Consider the following 22,616-nt stretch of genomic DNA (forward strand, 5'->3'; position numbering starts at 1 on the left):
GCATACATGACACATACATAATAGGGTATGAAGGGAAGGTATTTAAAACTCATCCCTAAACTTTTAGCTCTGGCATCATCCAAAACACAAATTTTAAGTACCAACAACAGCCACTTGGCACTATGAGAAATGCAGAGACTCAGCCGAGTTGTCAGTGTTTTTCACCTGGAGCAGTGCCTTCTGCGGTTTACATCTGACTGTCAAATTGGGCTTCATACTTTAATTAATTGTAAGTATTTTCAAATCTGCAAAGGGGGATAATACCTGCTTTGTCTAACTCAGAGATTGGTTCAGAGATGTTACAAACTTCTACTTGAAGTTAAAAACACAAAACAAACGTTCTACCCCAAATTGTCTGCTTTCTCATTTTTACGTCAGTGCATCGAGAGAATCTAAGCGCTCTTCGTAACTGGAGGAAATGTGCATTTCCTGCGACCTCGAGGAAAGAAGCCTTCTTTGAGATCTTGTCTCTGAGCACAGCCTGCACTTCTGGTACTTATTCCAGTGGAAGTCAAACATTCCCTGAGCAGCCCTAGAAAACTTGAGTGTGCTCGATTCTGTCGTGACAAAGAGGAACAATGTTCACTGCACCACCTGTGATTCACTTCCTCCTCTGTGCCCAAATTCCAGCTTCCTGACCATCCCTGAGAACCACAGCTGTGGATGGGATGGGCTGTGCTTCATGCAGCCCGCACAGGGTACGAACCCAACAAAACACCAGGTGACTCCTGGGGCTTCCTTTCACCAACTCTGAGCAAGTTACTTAAACCATCTGAACCTCAGTCTCCTCATCTAGATGGTAATGACAGTTACAGACCCCACCTCAAAAAGTCGTTGGGATGCAATTGGATTTTCATAGGAATTAGGTACAGTCTGGCATCCAGCTTCCAATGGCGTATGGGGGATTTGGGTGTCTGTGCTGAATACAAGCAGCACTGTTTAGCCAATGCATTGTGGTTTAGTTTTTCCTGCTAAGCAAGTCTTGAGCCTGAGTATCTGATTGTTCTACATGCTCTGTGAGCTATCTAATACCCTTAAATAAATTTCTATTCTGTTTTTTAAAAAAAAAAAAAAGTCGTTGGGAAAAACACTGCAGTTTCTGATATCGCCAATGCAGTCAAATCTGGAAAGAGGTGCTTTTTACGTTCACCTGAGAGCAACGTTTTCCCATCACTGAACTCATTTGCTTTCTGTGGCTCTCATGCCCCTCGTGTGGTTTTTTGTTCTATAGTCTGAGTCCACAAAGCTTAACAAAGACCCTGGAGAAAGAGCAGAAAACGGGTCGAAGGAGGTCCCTCAATGTCAAATGCAAGAAGAAAAACTTTGACAGTAATTGGAGATGGAGAAGACCATGCCGAATATGTATTTTCCGTTATCTCACTGCCACTAAGGGGTATTTTTGTCCTGAGCATTGCGTGATTTCGTGATTTCATTATACCATCCATACTCTTGCTAAGGTTGAAAGAAAGAAAAGAGAGAGAGAGAGAGAGAAAAGGCAGTGTAAAAGTTGGTATCTTCCCCAAAGTCTGTCGTAAGCATCTTGTAAATATATAAGGAACCATTAAGGAATGTTGTATTTTAGGTCTTTAGAAGTCATAAATGGTACTTCCCAAATATTCACCAAAGGAAAAAGGGTTACATGACAAAGAGTAGTTTCCCAAATGACAAGTGTTTATATTTTTGAGCTTTTGTACTGTGTAATACAAAATTTAGGATAATTGAAATTCTAAATTTAAATCTTACAGGATAAACTTCCTGTTCCTATATGTGTGATCTGCCTTTCTGCCAGTAATTGTTCATTACACTCAATTCTTTATTTAGGTGTAGGTCACAGCTATTGGAAGGACCATTCATTTACTGCTATTCCCAATCTGTGTTCCAAGGTGCCTCAGGGTGAGACAGCAAACTCACAGGCGTTATTCAGGATAGTTTATGTTTTCAAGGGAACCACAGTGTCTGTCAGACACCAAGAGAAGCGTGAGCTTGAGTTAGTTCCGCTTCAAAATTCAATTGAGTCACATTCCTTTTGATGATGTCATAACTTTGCAAGAGGTTTCCATCATAAAAAAGCAAGTACCGTGTAAAAATCAGTATGAGAGCAACTAAAGACAGCATTGTCTGATTCCAAGGTTTGAGAAGTTGTGCAGTGCCCAAAAGGCACTAACTTGTTAGGACATGGATAATTCTTAAGTTGTTTGGACCTGACTATGCAATAAATGGAACTATCAGGCATTTCTTTGGGCCCAGAGGCCCTGTGAAAAACTGACAGACGCAAAGGGCCCTGTGAGCCATTGAAGACTGGGAACCTCTGAAGTTACAGAAAATCAAGTTCCACCCATGTACTGTATTCAGTCACGTCTCACAAAATAAAAATAAATTTGTTTGACAATTAGATGTTACATTAGTCTTCTTAAAGATCCACATGATTTGTGTCCTTGGGGCATCAGTTGGCTGCTGGGGAGATAGAACTTAAAACAGCATTTTTCTAGTGAATAAAAAAATTTAAAAAAATAAAAACTTAATGAGGAAACTGTAATTCTTAATTAGTGCGAAAGATAAAAGAAATAATGTATGCTTTTATTATTTGCATAAATAAAATTATATTTATCCACCACTTGCTCTTTTTCCTGTAATCAGACCTACTCCATCTGCCCTGTCTGCCCACATACCCCATTTTAAATTTTAAAGACCTATATATAGCAATAATAACAGAAAATATCTTTAAACTCATTGCAAACTTTTCAATTAATTTTCAAATTAATCGCAGCCATTCTCCGGAGAGTTAGGTGAAACAGAGGTAATAAAAGCCTAGTCTAAGGCTTTATCAATGAGTAGAAATTAAAGGTAATAGGATACTATTACTTTGAAATGAACACCTTCTTTTTCTTAATTACTGCACTTTAAAAAGAAGCTGGCTAATGTATTCAGTTGCACAGATATGGAATCTTCCAATATAATGGTATACAGCTGGCCTGTCCCTACCCACTTCAACCATGATCTGCAAGGAATACTAATAATATTCATTGTTGATCTGCAAGGAATACTAATAATATTCATTGTTGGTTATTTCATTCAGAATGAAAAGTGAATATCTCCTATACATTTTATATTTAGAAACATCCAGATACCAGAAATGGAGGTAAATTAAGTTTTGTGTCAAAAGTACTGTGAAACATAATGACAGAAAATATCTATGGAATTTTTTTGTTTTGTTTTGTTTTGCATTTAATGTCTAGTAATGAGAAATAATTGTGAATGGCCACTTGGGCACTATAGTTCTTTTTTTCTAATATTAAGAATGTACCCAAAGTATTCATAGAGTATTCATAGCTTCTTTAGAATTCCTTTAAGGGCAAAGTGAAAACATAGACCTAGACAGGTGTGGTTTTTGACATGGGCACTAGTAACTACAGACATAACTAAATGTCCATAGATTTTTTTTTTCCTTTTCTAGCAGCTAAACAACAAAACCAAAGGTTTTCTCCCATTCCTAATGCATTTCAGGTAACAACAAAAGGTGCTAACAGACATAACCATGAGGTCCTTCGTCAGTAGTTACAATCAAGAGTCAGACTTGCTGTCTGTATGATTTCAAAAGAACCAGTCAGTCATACAGAAAAAGAGTTTGAGTGTGGCTTCATGGAGAGAGCAGTGGTTTTTTTCCCTTCCCTTCCTTTTCCTTCCCTCCCCTTCCCTTCCCTCCGTTCCCTCCCCTTCTCTCCCCTGCCCTCCCATTCCCTCCCCTCCCTCCCCTTCCTTCCCCTTCCTATCCCTTTCCTTTTCCTTTCCTTGCCTCTCCTCTCCTTTTCACTTGTTGTTTTGGTAACATGTTGTCAAAGCTTAGGAACACCACTTTGATCTCCAGAATGACACTTCTGCACAGGCAGCCAGAGTCAGAAAGGACCATTTCTCTTCGACGCCTCCCCTCCCTTTCTGTGACCCCTGGGTCTCTTCACTGGCAGCTCCAGGCCTTGTGGCCAAGAGAGAAGAGTCGCCCCTGGCAGCCAGGAGCTGGCCAGGCATCCACACGTAGGTCTTGGTGATCTTCTTTTGAGCATAAACACTTTCATAGGCTATCACCATCACACTAGGCATCACACTCTGATAAGTATGGGCCAAGACCAAATCAAGGCCCCTCCATAATTATGTCTGAACACAGGAGAAAAACATGAGTGTTGTCTGAACCACAGAACTGGTGAAAACAGACATGGAAACAACCAAAATGTCCTTCGATAGATGAATGGATAAAGAAGTTGTGGTATATATACACAATGGAATACTATTCGGAGGTAAGAAAAGATGATATAGGAACATTTGTGACAACATGGATGGATCTGGAGAGTATAATGCTAAGTGAAATAAGTCAGACAGAAAAAGCAGAGAACCCTATGATTTCACTGATATGTGGTATATAAACCAAAAACAACAAAAGAACAAGACAAACAAATGAGAAACAAAAACTCATAGACACAGACAATAGTTTAGTGGTTACCAGAGGGTAAGGGGGTGGGGGGAGGGAAATGAGGGTAAAGGGGATTAAATATATGGTGATGGAAGGAGAACTGACTCTGGGGTGGTGAACACACAATGGGATTTATAGATGATGTAATACAGAATTGTACACCTGAAATCTATGTGATTTCACTAACAATTGTCACCCCAATAAATTAAAAAATAATAATAAGAAGAAGAATAAATAAACAAGTAGTATAACAACAACAACAAAAAAAAAACAGCCACCTCTCGTGGTTACTTGAAATGACTGCTATTTCTTCACCAATCACAGTTTGAAACTCTCTCTGTTCTTCCCTCCTTCCAGATAAAAGTCTTTAAGATACTCAGTCACAGAATTTTCCCCCCATCCTGGTAGCAACCAATCCAAAATGAAGCCCTACTCCCGTGAATCTGCCCTAGAACACCTAACAGTCCAGTCCCAATCTACGCTAATATCATCTTACTAATGTCATCTATACCCCAGGTCCCACTAAGTGGGTTCTTCCTTCTTGTTGGGAGCAGTGAGCCCAGCTTTCTTCAACCACAAATGGGATCCTGGTGATCTTGGCTGATTGCATTGGCATGGCTAGCAACTTATTATTTTAAGTTTGTTCTTTCTGAATATCACACTCTTTTACCACATGACCCTATTTCCATCAGGACATTAATTCACAAAACCGTAAGTGTTCTCTTCTTAAATAACATGCATTTCCTGTTAGATAATTCTGCTCCTCCATTAATGCCCGCTCAATCCAAGGCCAAGGTCCAGTGTTTGGAACTGGAGGCTGGGTGCATTACAGAGCTACATGGATGAGACGTCTTGGTTAAGTGTAACTTTGAAGAGGCTTCGAACCTTGACAATTAGCCACCAGGTTCCGTGCACTCATTTACTTGTGACCTTGGTCAAGTCACTAAACTGTCTGACCTGAGTTTCCCAGTCTACGTAATAACCATGGGAAATTCTGGGGAAGGTGACTGCCCGCTCTACAATATAAAGAATATCAAATAAAAATACATAAATTAAACATTCTGGAAATTATAAGCCATTGTTATGGGTATTCATGATGGCATAATTATTTATTAAAGTTATAATTATTTCTGCCATCTTTTATATTGATTTGAATCCAGCGTTATCCAGAAGGAAAGAGCTCAATTACACAGCTTCATATGCGGCTCTAGCATTTTTTTGAATAATGTGTCTTACTCAGTGTATGGCCACTGCCTATTGATATAGTCTGTCTTCTCCCCACTAAAGAATAAGCAGTTTGAAGTCAGAAATCAGTATTCCTATCCCCGGGACCTAGAACTTTCCTGATTCAAAGAAAGGCTTCTCAAATACTCCTGGAAGGAAGCAATGCATGGGCGCTGTTTTCACACAATTTATTGCTTCCTTTTTATGACTCTTCAAACACCTTTCCCCCTTGGTACCTTTCTACACCAAATTTTGTTAGATTTTATTAAGACTTTCTTTAAAGGAAGTATCTCTATTCATCGTTATCTGAAACCAATTGAGTTGTGATTCTTTGGAGAACTGAGGTGACAAAGATGAACTCCTGTATCTGAAACGTGCTACAAAACGTTTGTAGGGCTAAAATATCAGCCATGGATGTTGTTAAGTAATTTCTGTCACCAAGACTGGACTCTGGCTAGCAACCTACCCTCACAGCTTACGTTGTAAAGACACCCTGACAGTTACTGTGGGACATGTTCTCACATCCAGAAACACAGAGTCTGGCGTGGGTCTTCAGGGACAGTGTTCTTGCATGTAGAATGCATCAACCTATATAATTGTGGTTTTTCCTGGAAGTTTAGTTGTTTTCAGAAACAGAGTCATTAAAAGCACTATTTTTAGTTTTTAACAGAAAATTGTCAAATTTATAAGAAAATGTGCTCCATTCTATTATTTATACACAGTATGTTTCTAGTCCATTATTTAACATTATAATATTACTTTCCCTTTATGTGTGTGTGTGTGTGTGTGTGTATTCACACACGCATACACACACACACACACACAAAAAAAAACCTTTTGAGGGTGTTCAGGGCTTTTTCTCAAATTTTTAATCTACTCTTGAGGCAAAATCCTGATCTTATTCTGATATCAACGACGTAAAAACTTGCTTAAACATACTTGAACCACGCACTCCTATCTTGGCTATTCGCCACCAAACCCTTTCCCTCTTATTGCCACTCAATGTTTGCAGATCCAGGTGATAAGCATTATGGCTGTTAATTGTTAGGTGGATATGTAGTCACACAATATAAACATTTTCCATGAAGTCATTATGGCTGATAAGTTAAAGTTGATGGGTGATAACTTGTCATTTTCTTCCCTTGGGCTATTATTAGTAAACAGAACCTGTTACAATTTCCAGGGCAGCTAAATTCTTATGTGCATGAAATTAATGTTTCATTGTGGACTATGTTGTTATTGAAAAAGTCTACTTGCATTAATAAACAAACAATATTTTAAACTTAATAATACCAAATAGATTATTAAGTAGAATTGATAAGTCTTTGTAATCTAATGGCCTTTTAGAACGTTTAGGCCTTCAAAAGAAGCAGAAATTCACTGATATTTAAAGTACATGCAATTAAAAATGATAAATAATAGCATAAATTTTGGCAACCCACTTAACATTATTTTTCTCCTCAGCTCCTAATAAATTGAAGTCAGAGAAGTCCATTGTTTGGCTGAGATTAATATAAGGCACCCAGTACCCGTAATAGTCCAGAAATAACCAATTTCTCGTTACTTGACTGTTTTCTCTTCAGTTCAGCAGCCAGTAGAAATTTTGCCAGCTGAAATTGTTCCTTCTTACTCGGAAATAATAGACGCCAGTCCCCAAAGAGGGTGCTGGTCTGACCAACCCACGCCCCTGATGCCAGGATGGGCCTGAGAGATGAGGCAGTAGGAGTCACCAGTTACTGTGGAGCTGGGGGTGGAGAAGTAGAGGGGTCGGTCAGAGGGATTCACTGAGCATCTGTCTCCCGCAGAAGCACCAGGTCAGGAAGGCCTTGCGGGCTCTGCTTCAGAACTCATCCAGGCTCCGTCTGCTTCTCAGTGCCCTCTGCTGGGCCACCACCGTTCTCACCAGAATCCCTGCAGGAGCCTCCGAACCAGTCCCCTGCCTCCATCCTGCCTGCTAGCGTCTGTTCTCAACACTGCAGCCAGAGGGAGCTTTTTGGTAAACTCAGTTGTATTGAGGTATAATTTATATACAATAAACGCACCTTTTGAGACCTGCAGTTGTTTACTTTTGACAGATGTATACATCCATGTAGCCACCATCGATGTATTTTTTTAAACTGAATCAGATCACAGCATTTCGATGATTCCCGTATCTCTCAGTGCAGAAGCTAAAAGCCTGCCGTGGCTGGCAACTCCTGTGTAACCTGGGCCCCTGTGGCCTCTCTCAACATGGTGCTCGGGACTCACTCCCCTTCACCCACCGGCTTTCTCATCTCTTGTCTGAGATGCCAAGCACATGCCTGCCTCGGGGCCTTGACACTGTTCTCCCTTTCTGGGACTTTCCTCTACTTAGCACCACTTTAGTTCTCTCCTCCAGGGTCACTTTCTCAGGGAGGTCCTCCTCAGCCACTGCATTTGCAATAGAAACCTCCCCACCCCCCCACCCTCTGCACGTGCACACACACTCTCTGGTATTGCCTGTGTCTACCTGCTTTATGTTTTTCCATCACTCTTGTATTCGTTTCCTGTTCCTGCTGTAACAAAGTACCACAAACTAAGTGGCTTAAACAACACTAGTGTTATTCTCTAAGAGTTCAGGAGACCAGAACACCAAAATCCAGGAATCAGGAGTTGATTCCTTCTGGAGGTTCTGAAGGAAAGACCATCCATGCCAATCTTCTTGCTTCTGCTGGTAGCCAGCAGTTCTTGGCACCCCTTGACTTGCGGCCCTATCACCCCAATGTTTACCTGCATCTGCATGTGGCCTTATTGTTTCTGTGTCTCGATGTCATTTTCTCTCTTCTGAGGACACACTCATTGGGTTTCACCCCACCTTCATCCACTAAGATCTCGTCTTGATCCTAAATGACATCTGCAGTGACCTTATTTCAAATAAGGTTACATTCTGTGGTTCTCTGTGGACATGAATTTTTGGAGGACACAATTCAACCCAACATCCACTTACCACTATCTGACAAATAATATGTTTGGCTCTTTTAATAATGAATTGACAGTTACCATTATAAACTAATTTGCCGAGGACAGGACCGCTGCTGTGTTCATTGCTGTGCCTGCAGTGGCCGGAAGCTCAGTGGTCACTCAGTGGACGTCGGCCTTCATGAAATAATCTGAAGGTCAGAGAACCTGCAATGCAAACAGATAAACAGATAAAGAGATGAGCAAAAAGTCAATAAATAATCGAGGAGTCTATCTGATTACCAGAAGTCACCAAGAGGACTTCCAGAGACAGGAGTTGGAGGTGGTGCCTCTTGGAATATCTTAAGCAGTTCTTTCCACCTCCTTGCTCCAGTGGGGTGGTCTGTTCCATATCCTGGGGTCAGATGGGCCGCTGCATTTGTTTCCTTATAATAAATTAACACAAAGTTGATGATTTGAAACAACACACATTTATTTCCTTATAGTTCTGAGGCCAGATGTGTGAAATCAGGCTCGCTGGACCACAATCACAGAGTCAATAGAACCATGCTGACTGCAGAGGTCCTACGGGGAAAGTCCTTCTTATCTTCTCCGACTTCTAGAGCTGCATCCATTGGCTCATGGCCCCTTTCTCCACCTTCAAAGATGGCAGCATAGCATCTCACATTCAGTGTTATGTTGCCTTCTTATTCTGTGCAAAGTGCATTTTGCCATATGAAGTCGCACTCACAGGTCTCAGAGATTAGGACCTGGCTACCCTCTGAGGGTGGTTATTCAATTTACCATCATATCCTAAGCAGAAACCTGCCATGAATATTGGGACAGGTGTAGAGAGCCCCAGGTTCTCCCTTCCTGGCCTCCTAGTACACAAAGCAGTAGCCATTCTGTCTTAACTAAAAGGAATGGCCACTTCTCTGCTGTATTAATTTCTCTCTTTTTTTTAAATTTATTGGGGTGACATTTGTTAGTAAAACTACATAGATTTCAGGTGTACAATTCTGTATTACATCATCTATAAATCCCATGGTGTATTCACCACCCAGAGTCAGTTCTCCTTCCATCACCATATATTTGATCCCCCTTACCCTCATCTCCCACCCCCCACTCCCCCTTGCCCTCTGGTAACCATTAAACTATTGTCTGTGTCTATGAGTTTTTGTTTCTCATTTGTTTGTCTTGTTCTTTTATTGTTTTTGGTTTATATACCACATATCAGTGAAATCATATGGTTCTCTGGTTTTTCTGTCTGACTTATTTCGCTTAGCATTATACTCTCCAGATCCATCCATGTTGTCACAAATATTCCTATGTCATCTTTTCTTACCTCCGAATAGTATTCCATTGTGTATATATACCACAACTTCTTTATCCATTCATCTGTCGAAGGACATTTTGGTTGTTTCAATGTCTTGGCCACCGTAAACAAAGCTGCAATGAACATTGGAGCACATGTGTCTTTGTGTATACATGTTTTCAAATTTTTGGGGTAGATACCCAGGAGAGGGATTGCTGGGTCATATGGTAATTCTATTTGTAATTTTTGAGGAACCTCCACACTGCCTTCCATAGCGGCTGCACCAGTCTGCATTCCCACCAACAGTGTATGAGGGTTCCTTTTTCTCCACAGCCTCTCCAACACTTGTTGCTATTTGTCTTGTTGATGATAGCCATTCTGACTGGGGTGAGGTGATATCTCATTGTGGTTTTGATTTGCATTTCTCTGATGATTAGCGATGTTGAGCATTTTTTCATATGTCTATTTGCCATTTGTATATCCTCTTTGGAGAAATGTCTCTTCAGGTCCTCTGTCCATTTTTCAATTGGGTTGTTTGTTTTTTTGTTGTTGAGTTTCATGAGTTCCTTGTATATTTTGGATATTAGCCCCTTATGAGAGGCACTGTTTGCAAAAATCTTCTCCCATTCAGTTGGTTGCGTCTTTATTTTGTCGATGGTTTCTTTTGCTGTGCAGAAGCTTTTAAGTTTCATATAGTCCCATTTGTTTCTTTTAGCTTTTACTTCCATTGCCTTTGGAGTCAAATTCATAAAATGCTCTTTGAACCCAAGGTCCATAAGTTTAGTACCTATGTTTTCTGCTATGTAGTTTATTGTGTCAGGTCGTATGCTTAAGTCTTTGATCCATTTTGAATTAATTTTGGTACATGGTGACAGATAGCAGTCCAGTTTCATTCTTTTGCACGTGGCTATCCAATTCTCCCAGCACCATTTATTGAAGAGGCTGTCTTTCCTCCATTGTATGTTTTTAGCTTCTTTGTCAAAAATTGTCTGTCCATATTTATGTGGTTTTATTTCTGGGTTCTAATTTCTCTTCTGTTGGCAGGGCTGCTTGTAAGGAAAGACACAGATTGGAAACAAATTAAGCAAGTCTGCTGACCTTATGCTCATAATACTTGAATTTTCCTTTTGTGTACTTGATTTTTCTTTTCTGTTCTATCTTGTCATCATAGGTGATTTGTGTGAGTTTTGTAAAGAGAGAAAATATAATTTACATAGAACCCAGAATTCAGATGAGAAAAGGCCCGTGGATAGTCGGAAGCAGCTGCTGTATTCCGTGGATAATGGAGCTGCTCTGGGTAGTCCCTGAGCAGCTCCACCCCGAGCACTGAGCCTGGCTCCAGGGAACAAACACTGTGGCTGCTCTGTCAGGAGACAGGCCCACAGGTCCTGGGCAAGGGAATTAATGCTCACGATACAGTTCTGAGAATTCCATCTCCTCAAAATGTTAAGCTTGGCGAAAGCCATTTCTTTCTAAACACCAAAACAATTGAGCGTGCTTTCTAGACAGTCACAGTTCTAGTGTGACTGTTTATATGCTAATAGCAAAGAATGCTTTCCAATGTGGTTAACCATATCAGGCAGCTTTTTGTTTTGGTTACAAACTCTCTAGGAATGAAGATTAAGACACTAACACATCCACGTGTTTATCACTGAATAAGTTCTTGTTGATCAACGAGAATTAAAATATCTCAATTTTGTCGTTTAAAAAAGAATCCCCTCTCTTTCTTAAGGCCACCACCTCTGTACCCACCCCCCACCCCCAGCCTTATCAACAAAACTAAATCAGAGACAAAACAGGCCACCGTGTGGCTCTGGGTATTCAAATTAAAGTCAAAATGATCTTTAAAACTTTTTGTTATAATTGAAAAGTTTAGAAATAATTGGTTTAGAATAATTGTAAAAATACCCGTACAGCCCTGCCCCGATGGAAATTACCGACGCAGCCTTCAGAATGACACTGTCCCTCTGACATAGAGCTTTGCCGAAAACCAAATTTTGAATTCCTGGAGGCTCTGGTTGTCCCGGGGCTCTTTACAGTGCAGACATAAATGTGATCAAATGTTGTGACAGTACAGCAACTCTTTTGTGCCAGTGCCAGCATCACATAGGAAGGGATTTTAAACCGCTTGCTAGTTAGTGCTATGCCGAGCACCGTGTAGTTTTAACAGCTCAGATAGTCCGCGGAAGAGTGAGGATTTAGTCACAATATTGTTGGTCTTCCTGACATGTTTTCATGGAGAAAAGGTTACATTTGCATACTCTCCAGTTCCATTAACATTTTAAAAGTGAAGCCCAGTAACCAATGAGAGTTATGAATTTGGCGTCTGTGGGAGATCATAGATGGTTCTCATTTCTTCTTCTCCTCCTCTTCTTCATCTAGTGACATATAATACCAGACATTTCTTGAGCATACCCACTATGTGCCAGACATTGCTCTAAGGGGTTCATATATATTATTTCTAATCATCCCAATATTACTCCGAGGTAGGACTTATTATCTCAGTACGACAGATGGCCTCAATGAATGTATATTCGGAGAACACCTCGCATGCCAGCCCGTGGAGATTCTACAGCAGACGAGACACAGATGGGAGGAGCCCAGCGCTCCAAGAGAGTTCATGGTGGGGCAGGATCTGAACCGATTCTGGCTGCACGTAGAGAACGTTGCCCAGCATAGGTACCACTGGGCCTTTGAAGGGGGATGGGGAACAAGAAAGCTTGTCATAAGGTCACATTTTAATGCACAGTTTTTACTGCAAACTAAAGCAGTGTCTCTCCTTCGAGTAAGTATAATGTCTAATTGAATACAAATAAGTAGAAGGTTATTTTTTAAAATGGCATTATACAACGTGTGTGTGTGTGTACCCCTTAGAGCAGCCTTAGAATAATAATTACTAGTATAAATCTAGCTCTTAACAGTTTACCAAGGACTTCCATGTGCATTATGGTGTCATTTAAAAAGGAATCCCATGAAAAATATGTGTCATTCTCTGTATTTGATCCATGGAAAGCAAGACCAGCAAACACTAAGGGACTATCCTGTATTTATTGGCTAGAAGGGAGAAAGTCAGATGTTCAAGCTCTGAATTCTTTCCTGTGTGACACTGGCACATATCATTTCACACCACCTTAAAACAACACTGCTCTTTTCTGTATCGTCCACATTTTACAGATGAGAATCCTGGAGCTCCAAGAAGCTTACCACATGCCCAATGTCATACTCTGATGCCAAATCTGTGCCCCTCCCACTACAGTAATTAAGGAGCGAAAGACATAACACACTTACTCAACAAACGTGATCCAATACAGTGCATATTTAAACCCAGGTTTCTGCACCCCAGCTCTGATGACATTTTGGGGACAAGGCATTCTGTGTTGTGGGGGACTGTCCTGTGCATTGTAAGATGTTGATCACGGCCTCCCTGCCCTCTACCCACTGGATGCCAATAGCATCTTCCAGTTGTGACAACCAAAAATGCCTTCGGGCATTGTCAAGTGGCCCCAGGAGCACTGTTTGAAACATATTCATTTTTTAAACATTGTCCCCCCAAATCACTGTCTAGAGATTGTTTCAAGACCATGAGTACAGCACACAGCAGAGTTATGTGGTTCAATTTATCTGTTCGAAAGCAGACAGTTTAATTTCAGCCCCACCATTTAAATGCACGAACATCTCGAGTCTGGTTTCCTTCTTTCACATAAAACTAAACTCCACGAGGCTAGTTAAGGATTAACGAGTAAAAAGCGTGTGATCAGGGAATCTTAACAACTGGCTTTGAGGACGCACTCTCACTCTTACTTAAGTTTATTTTTTCTGTCTGTTTTGTAAGCCTAAACAAATCTAAATTTGCACAACCCTGACCACAGACCAGACCAAGACTTTTTGTATTTGAATGAAAAGGCCTGCATTATCTTACCCCAGACTTGTTCCCAGCCCCATCCCCTGTCCTGTCCCCCTTTCCCAGGCAGCGCTCCTCCTTGCAGCTCCCTGTTTCACAGATTACCACCCCAAGCTGATTTCCATACCTTTCCTAAATAGTTAACCCCTCCGTATAGCCCCATACCTTCATGCTTCCTGTTCCCTCCCTTGTACGAGCTCTGACAATTAAGTTTGCAAAGTCATCCTAGAAAAAGTGCTACATACCTCATTGCTGAATATCACTATGGTCACCTTCGAAGTACTCCCTTTGGGAGGCTATGCACTGATGCCAGCACCTAGTCCACCCTTCAAAGCCATTTTGGAACTCTTTTTCTGGAATGGCCATCAGAGTTGTCATCATATGACTGTTGATGTCCTGAATGTCATCAAAATGTCTTCCTTTCAATGTTTCCTTTATCTTCGGCTAAAGAAAGAAGTCATTGGGGGCCATATCAGGTGAGTAGGGAGGATGTTCCAATACAGTTATTTGTTTCCTGGCTAAAAACTCCCTCACAGACATTGCCATGTGAGCTGGTACATTGTCGTGATGCAAGAGTCGTAAATTATTAGCAAAAAGTTCAGTCGTCTGACTTTTTCAAGCAGCCTTTAAAGCACTTCCAAATAGGAAACTTGGTTAACTGCTTGTCCAGTTGGTACAAAGTCATGATGAATAATCCTTCTGATACCCAAAAAAGGTTAGCAACCTTTTTTTAAAAGTTGCAACAAGTTCATAAACTTAATTGTCAGAGCTCATATTTGTCTCTTCCAGAACGTTTTTGTCTTACAAGCCACTGTGTCCGTAAGGATGAGGACCTTACGTGAAGAAACCATACCATAGACGGAATTCCGTCCTGAAGGACACGGACATTTTATTGCATCCAGGCCCCCAGCTCCTTCTATGGAATCCATCTGTATGAGCAGCAAAAACCCCAAACAGAATCTCACCTAAGTGAAGTAAAACGGTTCTAGAGAAAGAGACTTGGGTATTTTCATTCCCCCAGACTTTCTGCCAGGTGCTCCTTTAGCGTCTATCCGTGGATATTCCCTCGGAGGGCAGCTGCTGCCGTGGCCGAGTCCTGGAGGACAGCAGTTAGAATAAGCCGGAAGTAAAGCACCCAGACACACAATCCCCCCAACCCCATCCTGGAGAGCTGGTTTAGGCTAGGAGACAGTTGAGTCATGTTAACCACTGAGTCACTTTTGTCTTCTGGCTTTCTGAGCTCTCTCACCCTCTTTCACTGGGTCCCAGAGTAATTCCCCTCCCCCAGCCCCAGCAATCCAATGAGGATTGGGACATGGGTGCTCCAGGTATCATTCTTTCCTGGTGTGGGCAATGTCCTTGCCCCCATGGAGCTTGGGGTGGGGGAGACAATAAATAGTAACAATAAAAACAATAGAAGAGACTTTCAGATCATCACAAGTATTGTGTATAAAATAGGATAGTAAAGTAGAAATGACTGGAGGGCTGGGGCTTCTTTGGCCAGAGGCTTCAGGAGACCCCTTGGAGATGTTGGAACTGAGACCTAGCAAAGACAAGACAGTACCATGCAAAGACCTGAGGGGTGAGGCTCCAGTGTCTTTGCATATCCAGTGTCTTTGCATATTATTTCCCATTTTAATTTCTGTAGATTTTCCATTTAATTTGTATGCAGAATGTAATTTTAGGGGGCTACTATTAAAAGAAGAGGGACAGTGCTATCTTGATGTTGCAGAGGTGATTTAAAATCACACAGCAAAAGGAAATTAAATTAAAAAGAAAAACTGGCTTCCTGTGTTTTAATCCATAATTATTTTCTAGATCACATAGCCAAGAAAAAGTCAATAGTTTGTTTATTATCAGCAATCACTTAATTATGTTTTATAGTAAATGTGTTACTATATTATATATGTCCTTTTGAAAATTTGTGTAATTTTAGGTAAATTTGTTAAACAATGAATATTCAACTGAATTCTTTAGCTCTCCAATAAAAATTGAGCCAATTCAAAAGGAATCCTACTTCATATTGTAGCTCCAAGGGAAGCACCAACGTGCTCCAAGGTTTGCTTGACAACCTCTACCAGTTGTGATAAAGGAATGATAAAGAGAACAGGTTAGAATCTACGAGGAAACTTTTAACCTTTGTCTGTTCCTTTCTCTCGCCTGTTTTTCATGACTCTTCTTCTCAGATGACAGCCCTGACCTGGTGTCAATAGGATATATGCTTTTGAGTTCTTTCTCCAGGAGTAGAGTGGTTGTTGCAAAGCCATCTCGTTTCTCTTCCTCCTCATCCTTCACATAAATAGTATGCTCTTATGGCTCGTAGGGTCAAGTTTTTATCTGTGGTCTCAGAGGTTGTTGCTTTTTTATTTCTCTGTTAAAAATTGGCTTCCCACTACAGGAATAGAATCCATGCAGTTTGTCCTTTCAGCTCAATTGTAATTGGTTGAACTGATTGACTTCATAAAGAATATTTATATGCATCATGGTACACTCAACCTTATGTTTTAGAATGGATTTAAATATCTTAGAGCATGTTTCTTAAAATTAAATAAACAACCAGCTTGTTGGAGTAGCTTAGATGGAAAAAGGAAGACACAGGAAAAGAATGTAGAAGGCATTACATTTATTAACATTTAAAGATAATCTTAACTCTTTAAATACTCTTTTATAGAGTCTTCTCGTTGCTATAATTTATCCCCAGAGAATCATCTAAGGATTCTGTGTATTATTAAAGAAGAGATTATAATGATAAAAATAATAAAGATGATGACATCAACTGCTATTATGACATTTTGGATTGGACCCATCCAGTTATATTTTCTCTTATATGATAATTTAGCTAAATACTGTACCTGAGTCAGACTGTTGAAACAATATATGAGAAAATCAATGTGACCTTATAAATTATCCTTTTAAGGCCAAATGAAAAATGCATATATTAATAAAATCAGATGTTATTTTCAATTATTGTTTCATAATCTTCATAGACAGATAACTTCAGTTAATGCATTTAAGATTATATATGTATACATGCATACTCGTATATGTATATGAGGTCTGACAATTAAGTTCGCGATCACATCCTAGAAAAAGTGCTACGCACCTCATTACTGAATATCACTTAGGTCACCTTCACAGTACTCCATTTGGGAAGCTATGCTCCAGTGCCAGCACCTAGTCCACCATTCAAAGCAATTTTGGAACTTTTTCTGGAATGGCCATCAGCGCTGTCATCACATTACGCTCGATGTCCTGAATGTCATCAAAATGTGTTCCTTTCAATATTTCCTTTGTCTTCAGGTAAGGAAAGAAGTCATTAGGGGCCAGATCAGGTGAGTAGGGAGAGTGTTCCAATACAGGTATTTATTTGCTGGCTCAAAAGTCCCTCACAGACAGTGCCGTGTGAGCTGGTGCATTGTCGTGATGCAAGAGCCATGAAAAGTTCAGGTCGTCTAACCTTTTCACGCAGCCTTTTCAGCACTTCCAAATAGTAAACTTGGTTGACTCTTTGTCCAGTTGGTACAAATTCATAATGAATAATCCATCTGATACCAAAAAAGGTTAGCAACAGCGTTGCAACAAGTCGAGAACTTAATTGTCAGACCTTCATATGCACACATGGTATATACTTACAAACCATTTACTCAAGGGAATCTTTGCAAATCCTTTGCTAAATGAATACATGTAAGAAAACCAGAACAATCGTTTGTGAAATATTCCCATGTAAACTGTCGAGTGCATTTCCTAAATGAGTTAAGGGTACGCTGACTGTGTGGCAGGATTGCCCTCTCATGTTCTCCCACCTTCCTTTTGTTCAGAGAATTTGGGTGGAGAGACCCGGAACTTCCTGAAGTGATTCAGATGCTGCAACATCAGTTCCCCTCGGTCCAGTCCAATGCTGCCGCCTACTTACAGCACCTCTGCTTTGGAGACAATAAAATTAAAGCTGAGGTAAGCGCTGCTCCGATTCTCAAAGGACCAGTATCCGATGGTTCATCACTAAGGTTTCTAGAGTAATGTTGCAAGGGGAAAGACGTGAGAAAACTAAAGTTTCAAAACTGAGATCCATGTTTAAGACTGAAACAGCACTTTCCATCTAATTGGCGTGCTTATCATACATTCTTTTTCTTTAATAATTGAGTACTGTGGAATAGAGGACCAAGGATACGTGCTAGTGTTCACAAAGGCGAGATTGTCAGCTGCTGCCCTTTGAGTGTGGTTTGCCTTTTTCTCTTCCCAATTCCATCTCTGAAGTTGTCTCTGCCTCGAAATCCTGAGGAAATACAGAGTATCTTATGTTGTCTCCTCAGTTTACAATGAGATTACTACAGTCGATCTATGGTGTCATCTATCCTTCATTGATCGGATGGGAACTCTAGGCAATAAACCAACTTTGTGTTATAACCAAGAATTTTGAGCCATTCACCGAAGTACCAGTGGGTATCATATGGATATAGGAGAATGCGCTCCATTAGAAAGACCATTGTCTGTGACCCTCTTGTAAACGAATGATAACATGCTTTGTGTTTTGGGAATACTTTAAGGTGCTTGCATTGTGTGAGTGGTATTTCTGGACAACCACGGTGGTCAGTATAGCTAACTCCGATTTTTTTTAAAAAAGAGGTAATCATTGCATATAAGCAGCTGAGTAACCATGCTTTAAAAAAAAAAAAAAAAGATTTTATAAGCTATAAAGAGTCATCTCCATAGCATGTAAGCAGTTTTGAGGATAAGTCTAAATTAGTTTAAGAGTGGAGAGATTTGAAGATATAATTGCAATTTATTATAGATTTTGCTTGCTTGCATTGAGATGTATATAGCTTAGCAGATTTTCATCATTTTTTTCTATGTCTTCCACTGGGACTCGAAGGACTTGATCCATGCTCATTCTTACCAGAAATGGTATTATTTGTGTGTGTGTGTATGTCTGTGTGTGTGTGTAATAAATATAGAGCAGTGGTTCTCAACCAGGTGTAATTTTGCCCCCAAGGGACATTTGACACGTCTGGAGATTTTTTTTAATTGTCACAGTTGGAGAGGGTTGTGCTGGGTAGTGGTCAGGGATGCTGGAAGACGTCCTATCCTGCGCGGGGCAGCCCCACCACAAAGAATGACCCAGCCCCAATTGTCAGCAGTACCAACGTTGAGATATAGAAAAATACTGTCCATCGAAGATAAATTTAAAATGAACTAAAAACATATTAAAGTGGCTCCTGTCCCAAATGGAAATTATCTTAATTACACAGTTTTTAATAGGAAAACATAATGTCTGTTCAAAATGAAGGACGGATTTCTGCTTCGGGGATTATATACCATCATTTGAAGAGTACAACTTTGAGGGTTTTGCCAAAAGTCACAAAAGCATTTCATGGCGTTATTGGCATAAAGTTGGTTCGGGAGTGTGGTGTTACCCCTACAAAGGTGGGGTGCACTCCAACCCCAAATTTGGTTCTGACATGAAGACGACACTGCTCCCACACATACCAAGAGGGCCTGAAAGGGAGGGGTGAGCTAGGTGGCTCCCAAGCTGGACCAAACATGGCTGGAGACAGCAGGAAAAGAGACTGTCTCCGGATTTCATGGTGGTTATGGGGTGGGACCTGAGTGAGGTCCCACATGCAGATGGGGGCTTATGGGGTTTGAATCCCTGCTGATGTTACAGGAGGAAACACCCAAGCTTGCTTATCAGCTTGCTGAGATGTGGGCAGACGGGAAGAGGGAGGGTGACGCTTAAGAGCTGTCAGAAGCCAAACTTCAAAAGATGGAGTCAGACTCTTTATTACAGGGACTCATGCCGTGAGGCGGTGCAGACATCATGGCCTGAGGAAGTTTAGAGTCACTGGTCGACTGGCTCTGCTCCGTGATCCGTGCCCTTGCCTGAAAGCCTCCCCGGAGCAGTGAGTCCTGACAACTGGCTATAGACGTGTGTGTGGCCACATCAGAAGCACGCCCTGCCCTGGGGTAGACAAGAGGTGGTACAGTGAAATGGTGACAGGCACACACAGCAGTGTCAGACAGAGGCAGCTTCCCATCACTTCCCTGCTCACTAGCTGTGTCTCCTTGAGCAAGCTGACTGTCCTCGCAAGCCTCTTTTCTTTTGAAAGAGAGATGCTGATACCTCCATGGTGGAGTCTTTGCAGGGAGTAAGTGATTTAAGGTATGCAGACTGCTTGGTAGTGACATATTCTTTCACTCATATTCTTTTTTGGCCAGGAACACAGTTAAGACACTTAAGTTACTATTTTACCTGATGTGTGTCTGGGTACGTCTGTGTGTCGTGTGTTTACTTTTTTATTTGGCTGTGGGTGCTCTCAAGGCTTCCTATATTACCTGGCGCTGCTTAGAAATTCTTCCAACAGTTTGGCACTTAGAGCACCAGCTCAGATTATGGGTGTCAGTCCTCAGCCTCACTCCTACAGGCTCCAAACACTGCCAGGACCTCAAGGTAATGTCCCCTTGGTGTCTGGGAGGCTGGGATGAGAAGGAAGGAAAGGGTGATATAGGGTAGGGTACAGCCTGGCACCAAGTTAGCAAAATGAAGTCGAAGTTAGTAAAAGCCAAAGGAATAGAGAAAGTGCAAAACACCTAAATAAAATACAACGTAAGCCATCTGGAGTTTCCCTTTCTCTCTCCTCAGTCACATAGGGAGCACACACGTGTGCACATACACACAATACATACCCACACATACACACAGACATGTGACCTCTGATAGGGATTTTGCTTAGACCTATTTTGTTCTCTCATCCTAACTCAGGAGCCAAATCATTAGTAATGAGTTCTCTCTTTGTGACAGATGGCTGCCTGTCGTGTTTTCATATCCAGGTATTGATTTTTGTAATTACCTGTTGGCCACATACTAATCTTGCAGGCACTAGCCTTTCCAAATTTACTCAGTCTCCTAGTCTTTCTATTGCATTTTATTCAATTGATTTTTACATTTCATTATTGGTATTGACTTTGCTCACACAATGGATAGGCCATTGAGCAAAAGGCAGTATTAAATGCCCTATATGTGGAGGGTCATTAATCATGACTTTCTTATTCCTTATTATAGCTCTTTGTACAGTTTTCATATAATGAAACCAAGAAATTCAGTTCAAAATGATACCTGCCAGATCTTACAGGAACAAAGCTGAGAATTCACTTCCATAAATCAGTAGATGAAAGCCCTGTCTGTAACTCCTATTTCCGGGCTAGTGAATTTGGAAGTCAGGCAGTCTTTTGGTTCCCCTCCCACCAGGGATGTGGAACTCAGGGAAGAGGACCCAATGTAGTCAGCTCGACAACCACAAGTGACTACGGCAGAATGCCGTCCACTGGGTGCCCTGACGCAGGGTAGGCCATTCAGTTAACACTTTGAAGACCAGCAAGTGTCCAAAAAATGGGATAGGAGGGTACCATACAGATAAGAGTTAAGAGCAGACTGAGTAAGATCAAAAGAAAAGCAGTTGAGGAAAAATTCAAATGTGTGGTTGAAGGAGGAAACGTAAGGAAGCCTGGTCATTGTCGCAAGCCCAACAAGTTTGTGCAGCTCATTTTTATGAGCTAATGAACATCTGATATGTAGGTAGCTCCTCCTACTTTTAAAGGCAGAGCTGTGATTGGCATGGATGGATGTCAGTAATATTGGAACTACATCTGCCATCTTTGCTGTCTCCTGAATTGTGGCACTGTCACAATAAACTGAGCTTTCGATAATTTAGAGCTATTAGACATGAAAACCTGTTCATGTGTATGTACCACAGGCATTTTTTAGGAGGTGCGTAATGTTGATAACTTTTTAGTATTTTTCATATCCTTTCTTTACTCTTTCTGGGAACTCTTCCTCAGTTAAGAATATTAAGAACAATCCCATGGATTTGGTGGTAATCCTAACTGCCTATCATGGGTTGCAGTGATTTTATTTTATATATGCTCCCCCCTCCTGCATTTCCCCCCATTTCTTCAGATGCCCACATTAGAGTAGGCTTGCAGCTGGATACCCCATAGTCACACCTGAACAGTCATACCCAAACTGGAGCCTGTATATGCATGTGTACCCAACCTGGTGACATTCAAGATAATATGTCACCTACATTTTAAAAAGTATTTGCCTATTTTCAAATGACAAGAGTGGATTCCTTTTAAAAATTGAAAATCTTTTAATATTTTAATTTATTTCATTATAAATTAATAAATTACATTTAATGAAAGTTTTAAAATAATGTAATGAAAATTATAAATTTAAAATTTTTTAATAATATTAAAATGTTTTTTTAAAACATAAGACTATTCACTTAAATAACATGCCTTTTTTAAAAACTCAAACTTTATTATACCATGTTTCTCCAAAAATAAGACCGAGCAGACCATCAGTTCTAATGCATCTTTTGGAGCAAAACTTAATATAAGACCCGGTATTATATTAGACCCGGAATTATGTTGCATATTACATTATATTATACCTGGTCTTATAGTAAAATTAAGACTGGGTCTTATATTAATTTTTGCTCCAAAAGACACATTAGGGCTGATGGTCCGGCTAGGTCTTATTTTCGGGGTAACACGGCATTCTATTACCTACAGGAAGGACTGACTTGTATTTACTTCTCTATGATGGAAATGGCTGGTGACCACCAAAGACGAAGATTTAACTTAAGTTTTGGCCTGATTTCCTATTTTTATATGAAAAAATAGCTTCAGCTCTCAAATATACAACCAAAGTGTTCAAAGTGTTTGAAGATCTTATGCAGTATACTTAATGCAGTTTGAAGATAAGAACAATTTCTCTAGGAAACCAACACTAATTTTATTTT

General features: G+C 40.6%; 1 protein-coding gene across 5 annotated transcripts in view; it reads left to right on the forward strand.

Annotated features, from left to right (window-relative positions):
* The window catches only part of CTNND2 (catenin delta 2), an 840,835-nt gene that overhangs the window by 580,666 nt on the left and 237,553 nt on the right, over nucleotides 1-22,616 (forward strand). For all 5 annotated transcript variants that reach the window (XM_081054244.1, XM_081054243.1, XM_081054241.1 and 2 more), the window contains one exon: nucleotides 17,637-17,769. In XM_081054244.1, the coding sequence (XP_080910370.1) occupies nucleotides 17,637-17,769 (133 nt within the window). The remainder of the gene's footprint in view (nucleotides 1-17,636; nucleotides 17,770-22,616) is intronic.

This window comes from Rhinolophus hipposideros (genome assembly GCF_964194185.1).
Source record: "Rhinolophus hipposideros genome assembly, chromosome: 7".
Taxonomy (NCBI): domain Eukaryota; kingdom Metazoa; phylum Chordata; class Mammalia; order Chiroptera; family Rhinolophidae; genus Rhinolophus; species Rhinolophus hipposideros.